At 33.4% G+C, this 19,270-nt stretch overlaps 4 protein-coding genes across 6 annotated transcripts; all 4 read right to left on the minus strand.

Annotated features, from left to right (window-relative positions):
* Nucleotides 1-656: 656 nt before the first annotated feature.
* On the minus strand, nucleotides 657-2,924 carry LOC115952639. Its single transcript, XM_031069820.1, has 4 exons — nucleotides 2,851-2,924; nucleotides 2,032-2,196; nucleotides 1,761-1,913; nucleotides 657-954 (listed from the first exon to the last, which is right to left on the minus strand). Exons 2-4 carry the CDS (start codon nucleotides 2,176-2,178, stop codon nucleotides 886-888), a joined length of 369 nt encoding a protein of 122 aa, XP_030925680.1. The 5' UTR covers nucleotides 2,179-2,196; nucleotides 2,851-2,924; the 3' UTR covers nucleotides 657-885.
* Nucleotides 2,925-5,444: 2,520 nt separating this feature from the next.
* On the minus strand, nucleotides 5,445-8,307 carry LOC115952355. Of its 3 annotated transcripts, none has more exons than XM_031069512.1 (4): nucleotides 8,219-8,307; nucleotides 7,434-7,598; nucleotides 6,575-6,727; nucleotides 5,445-5,819 (listed from the first exon to the last, which is right to left on the minus strand). In XM_031069512.1, exons 2-4 carry the CDS (start codon nucleotides 7,578-7,580, stop codon nucleotides 5,775-5,777), a joined length of 345 nt encoding a protein of 114 aa, XP_030925372.1. In that variant the 5' UTR covers nucleotides 7,581-7,598; nucleotides 8,219-8,307; the 3' UTR covers nucleotides 5,445-5,774. The 3 variants fall into 3 exon arrangements, with proteins under 3 accessions (XP_030925372.1, XP_030925374.1, XP_030925373.1); XM_031069514.1 differs by having other exon boundaries at nucleotides 7,434-7,589; nucleotides 8,219-8,297; XM_031069513.1 differs by having other exon boundaries at nucleotides 7,434-7,635; nucleotides 8,219-8,293.
* Nucleotides 8,308-10,371: 2,064 nt separating this feature from the next.
* On the minus strand, nucleotides 10,372-13,333 carry LOC115952192. Its single transcript, XM_031069269.1, has 4 exons — nucleotides 13,125-13,333; nucleotides 12,465-12,629; nucleotides 11,691-11,843; nucleotides 10,372-10,934 (listed from the first exon to the last, which is right to left on the minus strand). Exons 2-4 carry the CDS (start codon nucleotides 12,609-12,611, stop codon nucleotides 10,851-10,853), a joined length of 384 nt encoding a protein of 127 aa, XP_030925129.1. The 5' UTR covers nucleotides 12,612-12,629; nucleotides 13,125-13,333; the 3' UTR covers nucleotides 10,372-10,850.
* Nucleotides 13,334-15,390: 2,057 nt separating this feature from the next.
* LOC115954188 lies at nucleotides 15,391-18,343 on the minus strand. Its single transcript, XM_031072097.1, has 4 exons — nucleotides 18,088-18,343; nucleotides 17,331-17,531; nucleotides 16,795-16,956; nucleotides 15,391-15,883 (listed from the first exon to the last, which is right to left on the minus strand). The coding sequence occupies exons 2-4, from the start codon at nucleotides 17,511-17,513 to the stop codon at nucleotides 15,803-15,805; spliced, it is 426 nt and encodes a 141-aa protein (XP_030927957.1). The 5' UTR covers nucleotides 17,514-17,531; nucleotides 18,088-18,343; the 3' UTR covers nucleotides 15,391-15,802.
* Between the last annotated feature and the right edge of the window lie 927 nt (nucleotides 18,344-19,270).

The raw sequence follows: 19,270 nt of genomic DNA on the forward strand, positions 1-19,270 counted from the left end.
ATCCTCTTTTGGTTGAGTAATTATTTTAGAGCCATGTTTAAAAATTACTCCTTTTGTTAGCTCTATGTTTGATTGAAAGATATTTAAGGTGAGAATTCAAAACTTTCACGAATTAATAAATTTATGGGTATTTGATGGACTAATATATGGATGTTTAAAAATCTCAAAATACATTAATTCCCACATTTTTTTGGGTTCTAAAATTAAACTTATTTGAGATCTCACCCTTAAAGCTAGTAAAATTTCTCACCATTTAGAATTTCTAAAATTATATTCTTAAGGCCTACCATAAACTAGTAAAATCTAAAATTTTACCGAGATCGATTACAACAAATACTATCACTTGGGTACATTTTCGTCGATCACTTAATTTACAAGGTGAACACAATCAAGACAAGAGTGGAGGATCACCCATGACATTCAATCATTTTGGAAGTAGGGAATAAACTCAATAAAGTATTCGAGAGATGCAAAGCAGTAACCAAAAAGAAAAAGAAAAAAAATCTAAATATACAACAAAACTCATAACTGTTGAGACTTGAGATGATAGGTTATATATTCAGCCAAAGAAAACTAGAAAGAAAAAGAGATTTAAGCACCACTAATATCTTTATACAATTACTTTACTTGATCTATAAACACATAAACCTACAAACATCTATGATGTGCATCAATTTCAATATTGAAATTACTTATCAAAAAAAGGTTCAATATTGAAATCGAGGACACAAACAGAAAAGAAATCTTTAATGGTGCATTCAAATGAAACGAAATGCGTCTTTAATCACTGTCTACCATTTGAATATTAGAGGAAACTCCAGCAAAGCGATTGTTGGGACAGCAGACCATTTGTAATGCCTACCTTTTTCACAACAGTTGAAAGCACTAACATACTAACATATTAATTGTTTGCGGAAACTGTAGTAGTTGCATTGTCAACGCATATTTTTCGTCCTAATAGTGCATCATAAACACAAACAATAGTCATCAGATAAAAGAAAAATTAGAATACGACAGTAGACATATAGTTAATTGAAATCATGCAATGACTATATGGAAATCAAGGATTCAATGAAAATTATTAATGTAGAAACTGATTTGCACAATTTTTATATACACTTTCTATCAAATGCAAAACGGCATATACAGCCACCAAACACTCTACTGCTAACATGAAAAACAGACTGAATTTCAGTCCCAACATAAGACAATATACAGAGGCTGAAATTCAGTGCCACCAGCCTAGAATTGTTCTTATGATGGTCACCTTTTGAACACACATTCTTTAGTTTTGTTTGTGTTATGCATATGTAACCAATTTGCACCCAAAAATCTGGGTTGATGGCCAATTTCTTTTAGCCATCATCTCCTCCGTTGCTCCAATCAAAGAGCCAGTTGCCAAGCAAGCTGCCTATTTGGCTAATCTCACCGCATGTATTGAGTAAATCAATTTCAAGTAACATCACCTTCATTTCCTTCATTGTGTTCTCTGTACAAACAGAGCTTTCTATTCAATTTCTATTAAAGACCCAATTTTTCTCTTATTTAAACAAAGTGTAAACTGTAAAGTCCTTTCCTTTACCTTATTACCCTGATCTTTTTGTACCTACTAACACCAAATAGACAAACAAACAACATGGGGTCTTTCTTTACACACACACCTCCCCAACCCCCACCACCCCCAAAAAAAAGAAAAAAGAAAATAAAATCCCTCCAAGCATCATAGTAAAACAAGCATATATGGGGTCTGTGAGATAAACCTCTAATGTTCTCTGCCGATTCTGGCACTCGGACACCTGTTGCCTCAGTTGTTCCAACTCCGAATTGAGAGATCCGTTTTGCTGATTAAGTCCATGAACTTCTCGCCTGAGATTTCTAATTTCCCGATTAAGTCTATCAACTTGTCCCTCTAGCTGTGAGAATTTAAACAGCAGAAGAAATTAAGCTATACCTCCTGCTAATGTTGTTTAAATAATCTGTAAAGAAAAAAAAAAAAAGGAAAGGAAAGAACATCAAAGGGAATTATAATACATTGTTAACCACAGGGCCTATACGGTTACGGATAAATGTCATGATGTCCTCAATCAATCTTCTACAATTAGCTGTGGCAATTTCTTCATTGAAGGTACTCATCCATTCTCTAACACTGCGCTCCACCCAATTATTAATATTGTCCATGGCAGCGTTCTGTAACTTCTGTTTATGTAAGAAATATCAAGTTGGGGGTCAAAAGCTGATTTTAAGCAATTAAATGAGTAATCCAATGTCAATACCAATAAAGTAAATCAAAATCGGAGAAACTCCATTAGATATTATCCAAAAGAAAGTGTAGCATCAATGTAAAATAAGGAAAAAGGAGCTTTCTTTATGCTATGTTTATTTACTAAGAAAAAGTTGGATAAGAAAAAGAAAAAACATTTAAGTTTTAGTCGATCTCTAATTTCTCATTTGGAACACTGGTCAAAACCAAGTACCCCACAAAACTAGATTCTTTTTCTTTCCTCAGTCTTCTCGCAAACCAAACAAGAAGTAAAAAATTATCAAGAAAAAATCTTTTGTTTCTTTGGATACAAGTTTTTAAGCCAATGAATAACAAGCTCTCAACTTTTCTTGAACGTTTCTAATAAAGGTCAAGACCAAATAAGCCACAAGAAAATTTAAAAAAGAAAAGAAAAGAAAAGAAAAGCAGTCGATATACTTTATTATTGGGGACTTCTACTCTGCTTTTTTTTTTTTTTTTTTTGAGGGGGGACTTCTACTCTGCTAATATAAAAAAGAAACAATATGGTTGCTACTGTGAAATTTATTTGAATTTACTCAAAGGAAAAGAATGAAGAAAATAGAGAGTACCCTTGAGAGAGAAGTCTGGTTTGAGAATTTGAGAGTTTTTCGTTTGAATAGCGCAATAGAGGAGAAGAGTGAAAGCTACGAAGCTATAGGCTCTTATAAACGGTCTGAGTAAATTAGTTAGTTACTTCCCGCTCATTTTTGTTTTGGCTTTTTTGTCAGCTGCAGTCAAAATAATCAGCGGGGGAAATTTTAGCCACGTTAGGATATAAAATAATTGAGTGTTGGTGACCCATTGTGATCGTAATATGTATAATCAATTTTATATGGGACCATCATTGAAATGGGTAAAACTTTAGATACAATATTTCAAATATTATTACTGTGGGGCCCGGCCCAAAAATAATGGGCTATTCCAAATTCAGGCCCGACCGAGGAGCGTCCTGTCCGAAGAGAAAACACATATGAAGCATTACTCAATCCCAATAACGCCAAGGAAACCTGTCCGAGGAGTAACTCCTCCTCGGACATCACGAAACCCAGACGAGGAACTCTCCCCAGCCAATTCAGTTCATCCTCCCAACATATAAAATGAATAAAATCCAAAATATCTCACGAAAGCTACCACCACATTAATTGCACCCCAACCACCCTCTTGGCCACATTAATGAGGAAAAGACCCATGAACAGTACCACCTTGGCCTCTGCAACTCACAAAGGGAGTGATGAGGGCGGCTGATGGGACAGGTGCTCAAGTAGATGCTTAGATGATCAACAAGTGTAAGGTGGAGATGAGAGAAGGAGAACTATATAATGTAGTGGAGTCCCTCAAAGAGAGGGACGGGGAAACTGTATTAGGAACTGAAGAAATAGAATCATACGTGAGAGTACCATTCTTGTATTTTTATTTTCTGCAACAATACTGTCCATGTATCAGACCGAATAGGCTCACTGAGGCTAAGTTCTTTGACCCATCCTCTACAAATATTTATTGTGGGTTGCGCTTTGGGCCAAGGCCTGATCAATAGAATTTGGGCCAGGAAAATCGTGCAACTACAATTACTTAAGTTCATCTCTTAAATTTTGGTATGTGATTTTTTTTTTTCTCATAGAATGGAATTATGGAAGTATATTTCTAGTTAAATAGTCACGTGATTGAATTTTAAGAAGAAAACCTATAGAATAACACTTGAATTTTAAGAGAGAAACCTATAAAATAACACATAGTACTATACCTAAATTTTACCCTATTGAAATCATTTTTATTGTACACCAACTACAAACGGCAAACTAAATAGTTGGGAAATTGGGCTTATAGTTATTGAAAGATTAATATAAATATATATATATATATATGTATATATATATATACATATATATTTTTTTTTAATCTCATGTATTTGATAGGAAGGATAGAAAAAATCGAAAAAGTTTGACTCTAAACATATTTGGAGCCTTAGGCTTCAACTCCTAATAGGAAGATGATATGTGCCCTTAAAAAAATGGGTCAATCAATGAATTATTATTATACAATGGGTTAATCAGTAAGTATACAATGGGTTTATCATCCCTCTTCTCAAAAAAAGCTATTGCACTCTTACCCTATTTTTCTCTCAATTTTCTGTCTATTTGGAGGGATTTTTTTTTTTTTTTTTTTTTTGGGTCAATGAAGATAATAACTCCCACCAATTTTCCATCTTCTCTGTTTTCTATCCAATCAAACAAGAAAAAACAAAAGCTCTTATTTCTTTCATTTTCTCTCATTTATTTTTCATCGCTCCTAAAATCACTGTTAGTGTCTATTTAGCAAAAATTAAAAAGCCAGCTTATTTTACTATTCAGTTTATTTTTACTACTATTTATGGGTCCTATTACACTTTTTGGTACTATTAATGGGTCTCACTGTTCTATTTTAGCTAACTTTTACCTTTATTTACAATACTTTTAGCAAAAAGTTTTCAATTTCAGCAAAATAAGCAGATCCTAAACAAATCTTAACTTGGGAAAATTGGCAATTCGAGGTGAGATTCTTTGACAATTTGAATTTTGCAAAATATTAGATCCTCTTTTGGTTAAGTAATTATTTTAGAGCCATGTATAAAAATTACTTCTTTTGTTAGCTCTATGTTTGATTGAAAGAAACTTAAGGTGAAAATTTAAAATTTTCACAAATTAATAAATTTATGGGTATTTGATTGACTAATATATGGGAAGTTTAAAAATCTCAAAATATATTAATTATTCCCACATTTTTTGGGTTCTAAAATTGCACTTATTAGAGTTGTTACCCCTAAAGCTTGTAAAATTTCTCACCGTTTAGTATTTCTAAAATTATATTCTTAAGACCTACCATAAACTAGTAAAATCTAAAATTTTACGAAGATCAATTACAACAACATACTATCACTTGGGTACAATTTCGTCAATCACTTAATGTGCAATGTGAACTCAATCAAGACCTAAGTGGAGGATCACCTATGACAGTCAAACCTTTTGGAGGTAGGTTAGAAAGCATTGGAGAGATGCAAAGCAGTAACCAAAAAGTGATATCAATGACATCACTTGTGAAATAAGTTGTGAAATTTGTTGTGTTTGTCGCACATATTTAAGCAATATTGCCTAGTATTCAGCCAAAGAAAACCAGAAAGAGAGAGATATCTAAGCACCATTAATATCTTTATCAAGGTGTATTGCTAGTTGCTACAATTACTTTATTTGATCTACATAAACCTACAAACAAAATGTGTCTTTCATCACTGCCTATGCTACCATTTGAATATAGGAGAGGAAACTCCCCCACAAAGCAATTGCTGGGACAGCAGACACTATTTTTAGTGCCTACAGATAAATAGCACTACCATTTTCACAGCAGTTGAAAGTACTCACATACTAACATACTAATTATGCACCCATTAGGCCAAATTAACGTGTCCAAGAATCAATAGAAGACATCAGGGTTCAGGGAAGCCCCTTGGGTTGGTGTTGCTTTACTGAATCTGTAGTAGTTGCATTGTCAATTCACATTTTTCCTCCTGGTAGTGCATCATAAAAACAAACAATAGTCATCAGACTAGAGAAAAATTTGAAAACAACACTAGACATATAGTTAATTGAAATCATGCAATGACTATAAGAAAAGCAAGGTTTCAATGAAACTTAATAATGCAGAAAGACTGATTGCATAATTTTTATGAACATTTTCTATCAAATGCAAAACAGCATGTATAGCCACCAAACACTCTACTGCTGACATGGAAAACAGACTGAATTTCTGTCTCAACATAAGAGAATATACAGAGGCTGAAATTCAGTGCCACCAGCCTAGCATCGTATTTATGATGATCACCTTTTCAACACACATTCTTTAATTTGCACCCAAAAAATCTGGGTTAATGGGCAATTTCTTTTAGCCATCATCACCTAAAGCCTTTGCTCCAATCAAAGAGCAAGTTGCCTATTTGCCTGATCTCACCACATGTATTGAAAGCCACAGCAATACCACGCAAATTCAAGCTCACACGAGTCTTAAAAGGAAGAAACCCAATATTAAGTAAATAATTTCCTTCATTCTATCCTCTGTACAAACAGAGCTTTCTATTCCATTTCTAATGAAGACCCAAATTTTCCCTTATTTAGACAAAGTGTAAACTGTTAAGTCCTTTTCTTAAACTTAATGGGAAACCAAAATTACCTATTGACTATTTAGAGAACACAACAACCCCCCCCCCCCAAAAAAAAAAAATCCTTCAAAGCATCATAGTAAAAGAAGCATATATGGGAGATAAACCTCTAATGTTCTCAGCCTATTCTGGTGCTCGGACACCTGTTCCCTCAGTTGTTGCAACTCCAAGTTGAGAGATCTGCTTTGTTGATTAAGTCCTTGAACTTCTCGCTTGAGAGTTCTAATTTCCCGATTAAGGCTATCAACTTGTCCCCTCAGCTGTGAGAATTTAAACAGCGGAAGAAATCAAACTATACTTCCTGCTACAATTAAACTATTCCTTCAAGAAAAATAAGAATTTTCATTGACACGTCTTACTAAAATACATATACACAAAGACATTTCAAATAGGATCCTATTACTCTCTCTAATTATTAAATATAAATATATAATAAAAATAATTAAATTACTATAATATACCATATATTTGTAAGTCACATATACATCACAATTTCCTAAAATAGGAAAAATAGGAAAATTCACAATAAGTAAACAAAGCCTAAAAAGAAAACAAGCTATTATTCGATTTAAGGGTATAATACAATTTCCTCCCTTGTAATTTGACTTGATTACAAAGTAATAACAAACTTTCTTCTTCTTTTTCCTTTTTTCTTTTTTTTGAGATCAATACGCAAACTATCAATTGCTACATTTTAACCCATAAATTTTGGAGGAACATGAAATCAGTAGGGCTACTTTGGATGGAATTGTAACAAATTAAAACTTTAAGGGTCAAATGTAACAATTAGAAGTTTGTGGAGTAAATTATGAAATGGCCAAATCACATGGAGGTGAACTGAAATTTTCCCTATATTCAAATCCTCTTTAGTTTTTACCCTAACCCCATTCGGACAATGCCCATTTCTCCCATCTACCAAAAGAAAAGAAAAAGGAAAGGAAAGAACACTTAGGGGAATTATATTACATTGTTAATCACAGGGCCTACACGGTCACGGATAAATATCACGATTTCCTCCATCAATCTTCTACAACGAGCTCTGGCGATACGTTCATTGAAGGTACTCATCCATTCTCTAACACTGCGCTCCACCCAATTATTAATACTGTCCATGGCAGCGTTCTGTAACTTCTGTTTATGTAAGAAATATCAAGTTGGGGGCCAAAAGCTGATTTTAAGCAATGAACCAGTAAGCCAATGCCAATAACAATAAGAAAGAAAGAATTGAAGCAAAATTCAAATCGGAGAAACCCCATAAGATATTATCCAATAGAAAGTGTAGCATAAATGTAAAATAAGGAAAAATGAGCTTTCTTTATGCTATGTTTGTTTACTAAGAAAAAGTTGGATAAAAAAAAGAAAAAAGATTTAATTTTTAGTTGATCTCTAATTTCTCATTTGGTACACAGTGGTTAAAACCAAGTACCCCACAAGACTAGTTTCTTTTTCTTTCCTTCTTGTAAACCAAACAAGAAGTAAAAAATTATCAAGAAAAACTCTTTTTGTTTCTTTGAATACAAATTCTTAAGCCAATGACTAACAAGCTCTCAGCTCTTCTAAAACTTTTCTAATAAAGGTCAAGACCAAATAAAATGCAATATAAAATTGCATTCTTTATTATTGGTGATTTCTATTTGCGAATATAAAATGCAATAACTAGAAGAGAATCAACAAAAAGAACCAACATGATTGCAAATGTGAAATTTATTGAATTAATACTCAAAGGAAAAGAATGAAGAAAATGAGAGTACCCTTGAGAGAGAAGGCTAATTTGAGAGATTACTTTGAGAACTGAGAAATTTGAGAGCTCTTCGTTTGAGTAGCGCAATAGAGGAAAAAGGTGAAGAAGAGTGAGTCTACGAAGCTATATGCTCTTATAAACGGTCTGAGTAAATTAGTTAAGTTAGTTACTTCCCGCTCCTTTTGGTTTTGACTTTTTTGTCAGCTGCGGTCAGAGTGATCAACGGTGGAAATTTTAGCCACGTTAGCATTTAAAAATTAAAATAACTGATTGTTCAGATACAGTGGGTCTTGATTGATAGATAAAATGAAAAGGTGAAAAGGGAATGCTACCATGCACCCAACAAATTTAACAATTTTTTGTCACTTTTTGAAGCCACACATTGTGATCTGTAATATATCACTTTTACATGAGATTATCATTGAAATCATTATTCATGTACACCAATTACAAAGTGCTGACTCCATAGTTGTGAAATTGGGCTTATAGTTGGTACAAACTTTGTGAAATTGGGCTTTTAGTTGAGAGCAGTTAGGGTGCTATTATGGTTACGCCTAGGTAGAAAAATCACACTAATTACACCCCTCTCTAACCAATTTTTTTACCCAAAAAAAAAAGAAAGAAAGAAAAGAAATTGGGCTTATAGTTATTGAAAGATACTAATTTCCATCTCATGTATTTGATAAGAGAATTTAAAAAAAAAAAAGAAAAAGTTTGGCTCTAAACATAATTGGAGCCTTAGGCTTCAACTCTCAACAGGAAGATGATATGTGCCTTTAAAAATATGGGTCAAATATGTATTTGATAGGAAGGAGAAAAGAAATAGGAGGAAGAAAAAATAATGTGTATGTCCAATGTTTTGACAAGAGAAAGAATGCTTGTGATTTGTAGTAAATTATTGTATCATCCCTCTTCTCAAAAAAAAAAAAAAATCATCCGTATTTTGGTCTATATAGTTATTGCAGGCTTACCATATTTTCCTCTCAATTTTCTGTCTACTTGGACGGAAAAATATTTGGTTCATTTCGGTTTATTTTGGTCTACTTTGATCCATTTGGTCTATTTGGTCTACTTTGGTCTATTCAATCTTCTTCGGTCAACTTCAGTCCATTTGATTCCATTTGGTCTATTTCGGTCCAATTAGTTCCATTCAGTCTACTTTGGTCAATTCAGTCCACATAGGTCTACTTTGGTCCTTTTCGGTCTACTTTAGTCCACTTCATTCTACTTCGGTGCAATTCCCTCCATCTGATCCACTTCGGTCCATTCGATCTACTTCGGTCTGTTCAGCCCACTTCGGTCCAATTTGATCTACTTTGGTCCAGTAAGTTTTCTTTGGTCCATTTCAGTCTACTTCAGTCTATCCGGTCCAATTTGGTCCATCTTCTCTATTTTGTCTAATTCGATCCATTCGGTTTACTTACTTAAGAATGATGGGAAAACACAAGTTTGAGTTGAGATTACTATCAATTATTTGAGTATATCAATTGTAATTATATGACAAGTTTTTGGGTCAAGGAAGAAAATAACTCCACCAATTTTCTATCTTCTCTACTTTCAATCTGAATAAACAAGAAAAAAAAATCAAATTTCTTATTTCTTTATTTTTCTCTCATTTATTTTCCATCACTCCTAAAATCACTCTAACCCAAGGAAATTGTAATTCAAGGTGAGACTCTTTGACAATTTGAATTTTGCAAGAGATCCTCTTTTGGTTAAGTAATTATTTTAGAGCCATGTATAAAAATTACTCCTTTCGTTAGCTCTATGTTTGATTGAAAGAAATTTAGAGTGAGAATTTAAAATTTTCACAAATTAATAAATTTATGGGTATTTGATTGACTAACATATGGATGTCGAAAAATCTCAGAATGTATTAGTTCCCACATTTTTTTGGGTTCTGAAATTGCACATATTAGAGTTGTCACCCCTAAAGCTAGTAAAATTTAGCATTTCTAAAACTATATTCTTAAGGCCTACAATACACTAGTAAAATCTAAAGTTTTACCAAGATCAAACCTTTTGGAGGTAGGGAAAAAAGCAATGGAGAGATGCAAAGCAATAACCCAAAAAAAAAAAATCTAAATATACAACACAATTCATAATTGTTGAGATGATAGAATATAATATTGGTACAATAAAAGTGATGTCAATGACCTCAAATGTTGTGAAATTTATTGAGTCTTTAAGTAATATTGCTTAGTATTCAGCCAAAGAAAACCAGAAACAGAGAGATAGCACATCTAATACCTTTATCAAGGTATATTTGCTACAATTACTTTATCAGATCTCTAAACACATAAACCTACAAACATCTATGATGTGCATCAATTTCAATATTGAAATTACTTACCAAAAAAGAGGTTCAATATTGAAATCAAGGAAACAAATAGATCGAAAAGAGAAGTAATCCTTAATGGTGTATTCAAATGAAACGAAATGCATCTTTCATCACTGCCTACCATTTGAATATAAAAGAGAGAAACTCCCCGCAAAGCAATTGCTGGGACAGCAGACCATTTGTAATGCCTACAGATAAGTAGCACGGCCTTTTTCACAGCAGTTGAAAGCACTCACATACTAACATACTAATTATGCACCCATTAGGCCAAATTAACACATCCAAGAATCAATAGAAGACATCAGGATGCATGGGAGCGTAGCCTTCTGTTGGAGTTGCTTTGCTGAGTCTGTTGTAGTCGCTCTGCCAATACATTATTTTCCACCTGGAATGCATCATAAATAGTTATCAGACTAGAGAAAATTTGGAAAACAACAGGAGACATATAGTTAATTGAAATTATGCAATGACTATAAGGAAAGCAAAAATTCAATCAATATTATTAATGTAGGAACACTAATTGCACAATTTTTATGAACATTTACAGAGGCTGAAATTCAGTGCCACCAGCCTAGCATTTACTTATGGTGATCACCTTTTTAACATAAGTTCTTTAGTTTTGTTTGTGTTAATAGCCAATTTCTTTTAGCCATCATCTGCTATGGCCCTTGCTCCAATCAAATAGCCAGTAGCCAAGCAAACTGACTATTTGGCTAATCTCACCTCATGCATTGACAGCCACAGCTATCCTACACAAATTCAAGCAAGTCTAAAATAAAGCTCACACAAGTCTTAAGTAAATCAATTTCAAGCAAAATCACCCTTCATTTCCTTCGTTTTATCCTTTATAGAAACTGAGCTTTCCATTCAATTTCTATTAAAGAGTAAAGACCCAATTTTTCCCTTATTCAAAAAAAGTGTAAACTGTAAAGTCCTTTCCTTAACTTTTTTAACCTAATCTTTTTGTACCTATTAACGCCAAAAAAGTCAAACAAACAACATGGGGTCTTTCTTTTTCCAATGAAAAACTTAATGGGAAACAAAATTACGTATTAAGAGAACCCCCCCCCCCCCCACAAAAAAAAAAAATCCCTCCAAGCATCATAGAAAAAGAAGCATATATGGGGTTTGCGAGATGAACCTCTAATGTTCTCTGCTGATTCTGGTACCCGGACACCTGTTCCCTGAGTTGTTCCAACTCTGTTTTGAGAGATCCGTTTTGCTGATTAAGTCCATGAACTTCTCGCTTAAGATTTCTAATTTCCCGATTAAGTGTATCAATTTGTCCCTGCAACTGTGAGAATTTAAACAGCAGAAGAAATTAAACTATACCTCCTGCTAATGTTATTTAAATAATCTGTAGAGAAAAGCAAAGGGTAGTGTTTTGAAATCTTGTCTTCAACTAACAATAATTAAACTAAAATAATATACTCTACATATGTAAGTTACATATGCATCACATTTTCCTAAAATCGAAAAATTGACAATATGTAAATAAAGCCTAAAAAGAAAACAAGCCATTATTAGATTTAAGGATATAATACATTTTTACTCCCTTGTAATTCGACTTTATTTCAATTTAATACACAAACTTTTTTCACATTTTTTTTTTTTTTTGAGATCAATACACAAACTATCAATTGCTACATTTCAACCCTTAAATTTTGGAGTAGAATGAAATCAGTAGGGTTATACTTTGGATGGAATTCTAACAGTTTCGTTTTAATTAAAATTTTGAAGGGTCAAATGTAACAATTAAAAGTTTGTGAAATGGATGAATCACAAGAAGGTGAATTGTAATTTTCCCTATATTCAAACCGTCTTTACGCTAGCCCCATTTGGACGCTGCCCATATCTCCCATCTACCAAAGAAAAGAAAAAGCAAAGGAAAGAACATTAAGGGGAATTATAATACATTGCTAACCACAGGGCGAACACGGTCACGGATATATGTCACGATTTCCTCAATCAATTTTCTACAACGAGCTCTGGCGATACGTTCATTGAAGGTGGTCTTCCATTCACTGATACTGCGCTCCACCCAATCATCGATACTGTCCATGGCAGCGTTCTGTAACTTCTGTTTTTATAAGAAATATCAGGTTGGGGTCAAAAGCTGATTTTAGGCGATAACTGAGTAATCCAATGCCAATGACAATAAGAAAGAAAGAATTGAAGCAAAATTCCAAGTCCAAAAAACAATAAAGCAAATCAAAATAGTAGAAACCCCATAAGATATTATCCAAAAGAAAGAGTAGCATCAATGTAAAATATGGAAAAAGGAGCTTTCTTTATGCTATGTTTGTTTACAAAGAAAAAAGTTGGATAAGAAAAAGAAAAAGCATATAATTTTTAGTCGATCTCTAATTTCTCATTTGGAACACACTGGTTAAAACCAAGTACCCCATAAAACTAGTTTCTTTTTTCTTTCCTCAGTCTTCTTGCAAACCAAGCAAGAAGTCAAAAACTGTTATGATTCTTTGAATTCAAATTTTTAAGCCAATGAATAACAAGCTCTCAGCTTTTCTTGGACGTTTCTAATAAAAAAGAAAAAGAATGAAGAAAATAAGAGTACCCTTGAGAGAGAGAAGTCTGGTTTGAGAGATTATGATCTGAGAGCTAACGGAGACTCTGGTTTGAGAGATTGAGAAATTTGAGAGCTTTTCGTTTGGGTAGCGCTATAGAGGAAAAAGATGAAGAAGAGTGAAGTCTACGAAGCTATAGGCTTTTATAAACGGTATGAGGAAATTAGTTAAGTTAGTTACTTCCCGCTCCTTTTGATTTTGGCTTTTTTGTCAGCTGTGGTCAGAGTAATCAACGATGGAAATTTTAGCCACGTTAGAATTTATATATATATATATTTAAATACAATATAAAAATTATACTTTAACCTAATCTAAGTGTATATGTGTGTGAAAAGGGAATGCTACCATAGTCGGAAGCCACTATGGTTACGTCCAGGTAGGGAAGTTACTCTGGTCGCCCTTCTCTAACCATTTTTTTTTTTTTTTTAAAGGGAAAATTGGGTTTATAGTTATTGAAAAATGATATTTTTTCATCTCATGTATTTGATAGGAAACATATGAAAAGAAGGAAACAAGTTTGACTCCAAACATATTTGGAGTCTTAGGCTTCAACTTCTAATAGGAAGATGATATTTACCCTTAAAAAAATCGGTCAATCAAAGAAATATTATCATATAATGGATCAATCAATAAGTCTAGAATTAAAAAAAAAAATCATAGCAGTTGAGATTGAGCAAGTTATTTATTTATTTTTTGTTGGTAAAACAGTGATGTTAACCAGTATCATTATTAGGGTATGACTGATAATTAGGCTATGTTTGTTTTACCTAGAAATATTTTTCAATTAATTATTTTTTCAATTTCAAGTGTTTGGTATCACAGGAAATGTTGGCCAACTTGTTGACTGCAAATTTTGGGCAATGTGGAGTAAAATAATTTACACCTCTAATTTTAGGAAAAACATTTTACACATCACTTAAAACTCATCGACTCCAACCTCCACCCCACACCCTACAATTAGCAGCTAATATTCTTGCCCTCATCACCTGTCGTCAATCTTGCCATTGACACCAATCATTGATTCACCCCAAAAACTGGGCTCTCTCTCTCTCTCTCTCTCTCTCTCTCTCTCTCAACTTCTTTTTTTATAGACATATTTTTTTTATTAATTTTGGATTTTTTTGGGATGGAAATTGTTTATTATATATCTGTTTGTGAGTTGAAAAAATGTGGGAAAGTAATAAAAAAATATGTATTTGATAGGAAGGACAAAAAATAGGAGGAAGAAAAAATAATGTATTTGTCCAATGTTTTGACAGGAAAAAAATGCTTGTGATTTGTAATTAATTATTATATCATCCATCTTCTTAAAAAAAAAAAAAAAAATCACCCCTATCATATAAAAAGTATAGGAGGGATACAAATACATATTTTTTGAGGGAAAAATATTCCTCTTAATGATGGCGTCCAATGTTCAATGTTCTTGCACTCTTACCCTATATTCCTCTCAATTTTTTTTGCCTATTTGGAGGGAAAAATATTTTGTAGCTAGGGAAGAAAATAACTCTCACCAATTTTCCACCCCAGTTCTATATATATTTGGTTGATGGAAATTGTATAAATATTACTTCTTTCACTAATTTGGTTGATAGAAATTTCAGGTGAGAATTTAAAATTTTCACCAATTAAGAAATAACTCCCACCAAATTAAATCATATTTGTATTTGTATCTCAAGATTTATTGAAAACACCTTCGTTTTTTCCTTTTTTTTTTTTTTGCTGGCTGGTTTCACCAGTTAAGTCTCTTCTTTTAATTAGAAGTTGGTCATACATTGTAATTTTTTTTTTTTTTTTTTGACATAAACAAAGTATTCATTTGTAAATTGGTACTATATAGACCAGAGATGAGAGCTTTTCTAATATGAATATCCTACTATTCACAAATGGTTTAAAATCTATGCTATCTTTGTAAGATGGAAGTAGATGTCATTTTACCAAGATCACTTACAAACTTGGGTATATTTTTCTCAAACCTTTTGAAGGCAGGGGAGAAACCATTAGAGAGGTGCAAAGCAATAACAAAAAAAAAAAATATATATATATATATATATATATAAATATACAACAAATTTCACAATGGTTGAGATGATAGGTTATAATATTGGTGTATAATAAAAGTTATGTTAATGAACCCAGCTAGATGATGTCTGGTGGTTAGTAGTGAGAGGACTCTTAGTACCTGCATACCCAAAAGAGGGTGCCTCATATATTTAAGCAATATTAATTGCCAAGTATTCAGCCAAAGAAAACCAGAAAGATAGAGATATATAAGCACCATTAATCTCTTTATCAAGGTATATTTTTACAATTACTTTATTTGATCTTGAAGTCACTTTTACCTACAAACACCTATGATGTGCATCAATTTCAATATTGAAATTATTTACCAAAAAAAAGTTCAATATTGAAATCAAGGACACGAACTGTAAAGAGAAGTAATCCTTAATGGTGGTGTATTCAAATGAAACTAAATGTGTCTTTCATCACTGCCTACATAAGAGAGGATCAGGAAAACCCCGCAGAGAAATTGGGACAGCAGACACCCTTTCTAGTGCCCACAGATAAATAGCACAACCATTTTCACAGCAGTTGAAAGCACTCACATACTAACATACTATCTATGCATCCATTAGGCCAAATTAACGTATCCAAGAATCGATAGAAGGCATCAGGGTGCACGGAAGCCCCTTGGGTTGGAGTCGCTTTGCTGAGCCTGTTGTAGTTGCATTGTCAATTCATTTTTTTCCTCCTGATAGTGCATCATAGAAACAAACAATCGTCATCAGACTAGAGAAAAATTAGAAAACTAACAGTAGACATATAGTTAATTGAAATCATGCAAATGATATGCAATGACTATAAGGAAAGCAAGGATTCAATCAAAATTATTAATGCCCAATTAATTTCTTTCGAATGAACAGCATATATAGCCACTGAAGACACTGCTGCTGACATGGAAAACATAAGACAAAATACAGAGGCTGAATTTAGTTTTGTTTGTGTAATGCTTATGCATTCAATTTGCGCCCAAAACAATTTGGGTTAATGGGCAATTTCTTTTAGCCAATCGAAGAGCCAGTACCAAGCTACCTATTTGGCGAATCTCGCCACGTGTTGACAGCCACAGCTATCCTACACAAATTCTTGAATCTATACCATATAAACAATCAGAAAAGCTTACAAGTAGAGCTGGTAGCACTAGTTCCACCATGCCCACCAGAGTATGGTTTGAACTTAAAGATCTACAGCAATTCCAGCCCACCCCTTAACACTTGAGACATCAACCCCCAAGTGGCAGGATATATTCGGTAATTTGGCAATTGGTTACCTCTCTCACAATAAAGCTCACACAAGTCTTAAAAGAAAGAAACCCAATATTAAGCAAATCTATTTGAAGCAATATCACCCAAACAGAACTTTCCATTCCATTTCTTTTAAAGATCCAATTTTTCCCTTCTTTAAACAAAGTGTAAACTGTAAAGTCCTTTTCTTTATCTTTTTATCCCAATCTTTTTGTACCTACTCACACCAAAACAGACAAACAAACAACATGGGGTCTTTCTTTTCCCAGTGATCAATAAAATGGAAACAAAACTATCAATTAAAACAACCTTCAAGCATCATGGTAAAACAAGCATATATGGGGTGCGTGAGCTAAACCTCTAATGCTCTCAGCCGACTCTGGTATTCGGGCACCAGTTGCTTCAGATATTGCACCTCCAAGTTCCGATTTTCAAGCTCTTTCTCACGTTCAAGTTGGGCTTCCTGTGCTTGCTTGAGATTATTAATTTGCATACAAGCTCCTTCAATCAGTCCCTGCAACTGCGAGAATTTTAAAACATCAGAAGAAATTAAACTATACCTTCTGCTAATATTGTTCAAATAATTTGTAGAGAAAAACACAGAAAAAGATAGATCTCCTCAAGCCTATAAATTATCCCATTAGAAAGTCCTTTGATGGACAGAAATTTCTTCCTATATATTAAGGATAGTCTCCATTTTATAAACTCCTTCCATCAAGGAATTTTCATTATCAAATCTCACTAAATACCTATCTATAATGAAATTCCTAATGGGGTGAGTCTTTATCTATTACTCACTCTAACTATTAAATATATTTTTTTTCTTTTAGGAATAAATAAAATACATTTCTCCTATCTACCAAAGTAAAGAAAAAGGAAGGGAAAGAACAATACATTTTCGCAATGAGAACCCACAGATTCAGCATTACTCCATGCTAGTTTACTATAGGTTGTGATGAAAGCCTCCAACAATCTTCTACTACGAGCTCTGGCCTGATGTTCATTCAAGGAATTCTGCATTTCTCTAACACAGTTCTCCACCCAAGGATCAACATCGAAATCATCCAAATCGTCCATGGGAGCGTTCTGTAACTTCTGTTTATGTAAGAAATATCAAGTTTAAACAATAAATGAGTAATCCAATGCCAATAACATTAAGAAAGAACTGAAGCAGGATTCAACTGCAAAAAATAAAGCAAATCAAACATGTAGAAACCCTGTAAGAGATTATCTAAAAGAAAACAAAAGAAGTGAAGCATAATTGAAAAAAATTTGGAAAATAAGCTATCTTTATTCTATGTTTGTTTACGAAGAAAAAGAAAAGACATTTAATTTCTAAACAATCTCTAATTTCTCATTTGGAACACACAAAAACTATCAAGAAAAACTCTTTTCAATACAAATTTTAAGCCAATAAATAACAAGCTCTCAGCATTTCTTGGACGTTTCTAATCAAGTCAAGTTCAAGTAAACTACAAGAAATATTAAATTAAAAAAAAAAAAAAAAAAAAAAAAAAAAAAAAGAAAAAAAAGAAAGAAAGAAGGGGTCGATATGGTGCATAAAGAATTGTATAACTATGAACTAGAAGAAAATCAATAAACACATGATTTCGACTGTGAAATTTAAAGAGTTGGAATCGTATGAAAGTACCCTTGAGAGAGAAGTTCGGTTTTGAGAGATTGAGATCTGGGAGCTAACAGCAAATCTGGTTTGAGAATTGAGAATTCTGAGTGCTCTTCGCAATAGAGGAAAAAGGTGAAGAAGAGTGAGTCTTTATGAGAGAGGCTCTGACTCTTATAAACGGACTGACTTAAGTAGTTATTTTTAGTTAAGTTAGTTACTTCCCGCTCCTTTGGGTTTTGGCTTTTTTGTCAGCTGCGGTCAAACTGATCAACCAATGGAGAATTATTTTTATAATTGTTCTCACACTTTTTATAAGTTAGAACAATGTTCACAATTTCAGGATCTGGATCCTCTCCATTTCCCTTTGAAATGGAGAGGCTCCAGTTCACGGACAGGATCACCTTTGCATTATATCAAGGGCCAAAAATGTGCCACGTCATAACTTAACCCACTTAACCCAAACCACACTTAACTACACTTAAACTAGAGGTTGTTTAACTCAACCGGACAAACCACAGTTTCTCTCTCACCAAACCCATCTGAACATTTCAAATTCAAACTCTCTTTCTCACTCTCTTCTCCAAGGTTCTCTCTCGCCCCGCCGTCACGATGCCTCCTCGCTCAGTTCCTCGCTCACCACACAGATTGAAATCCCTAACCCATGAACTCAGCTCCTCGCTCACCTCACACTGTGGGTTTCCTCTATCTCTCACACGGCCTCTCACATTCACACACACAACCCCGCCAGCACCGACGAGCGGAGCCGAGCCCAGCATCGATGTGCTGAGTCGAGCCCAGCCCAGCCCAGCGACGACGCCAATGAGGCTGAGCCACTGAAATTTTACTTTGATCAAACATAAAAGATAATGTTATACTATAAACCTAATTCATCCAACATTGATGTGGTTATTGTAGGACAACATTGAGTGTTAAATGGCCAACACGTTTGAATTTGCACCCATTGTCATTTGATCAACCTTTTTAGTAACTAGTAAGTTGCCTATATGATACACGGATAATTTTGTGATACTTTATGTAAGACAATTTTGGATATGTTGTACATATATTATAAAGAAAAAGTAAATTAAATTAAAGTAAATAAATATATACATTTTGAGATATTAAAAATTAGTTTAGTAACTTCACTGCATATTTGTAGCCTTTTTAAGGTAAATTTAAAATAATAAAAAAAAAATCATGAAACCAAAAA

Source organism: Quercus lobata, chromosome 7 (genome assembly GCF_001633185.2).
Source record: "Quercus lobata isolate SW786 chromosome 7, ValleyOak3.0 Primary Assembly, whole genome shotgun sequence".
Classification (NCBI taxonomy): Eukaryota; Viridiplantae; Streptophyta; class Magnoliopsida; order Fagales; family Fagaceae; genus Quercus; species Quercus lobata.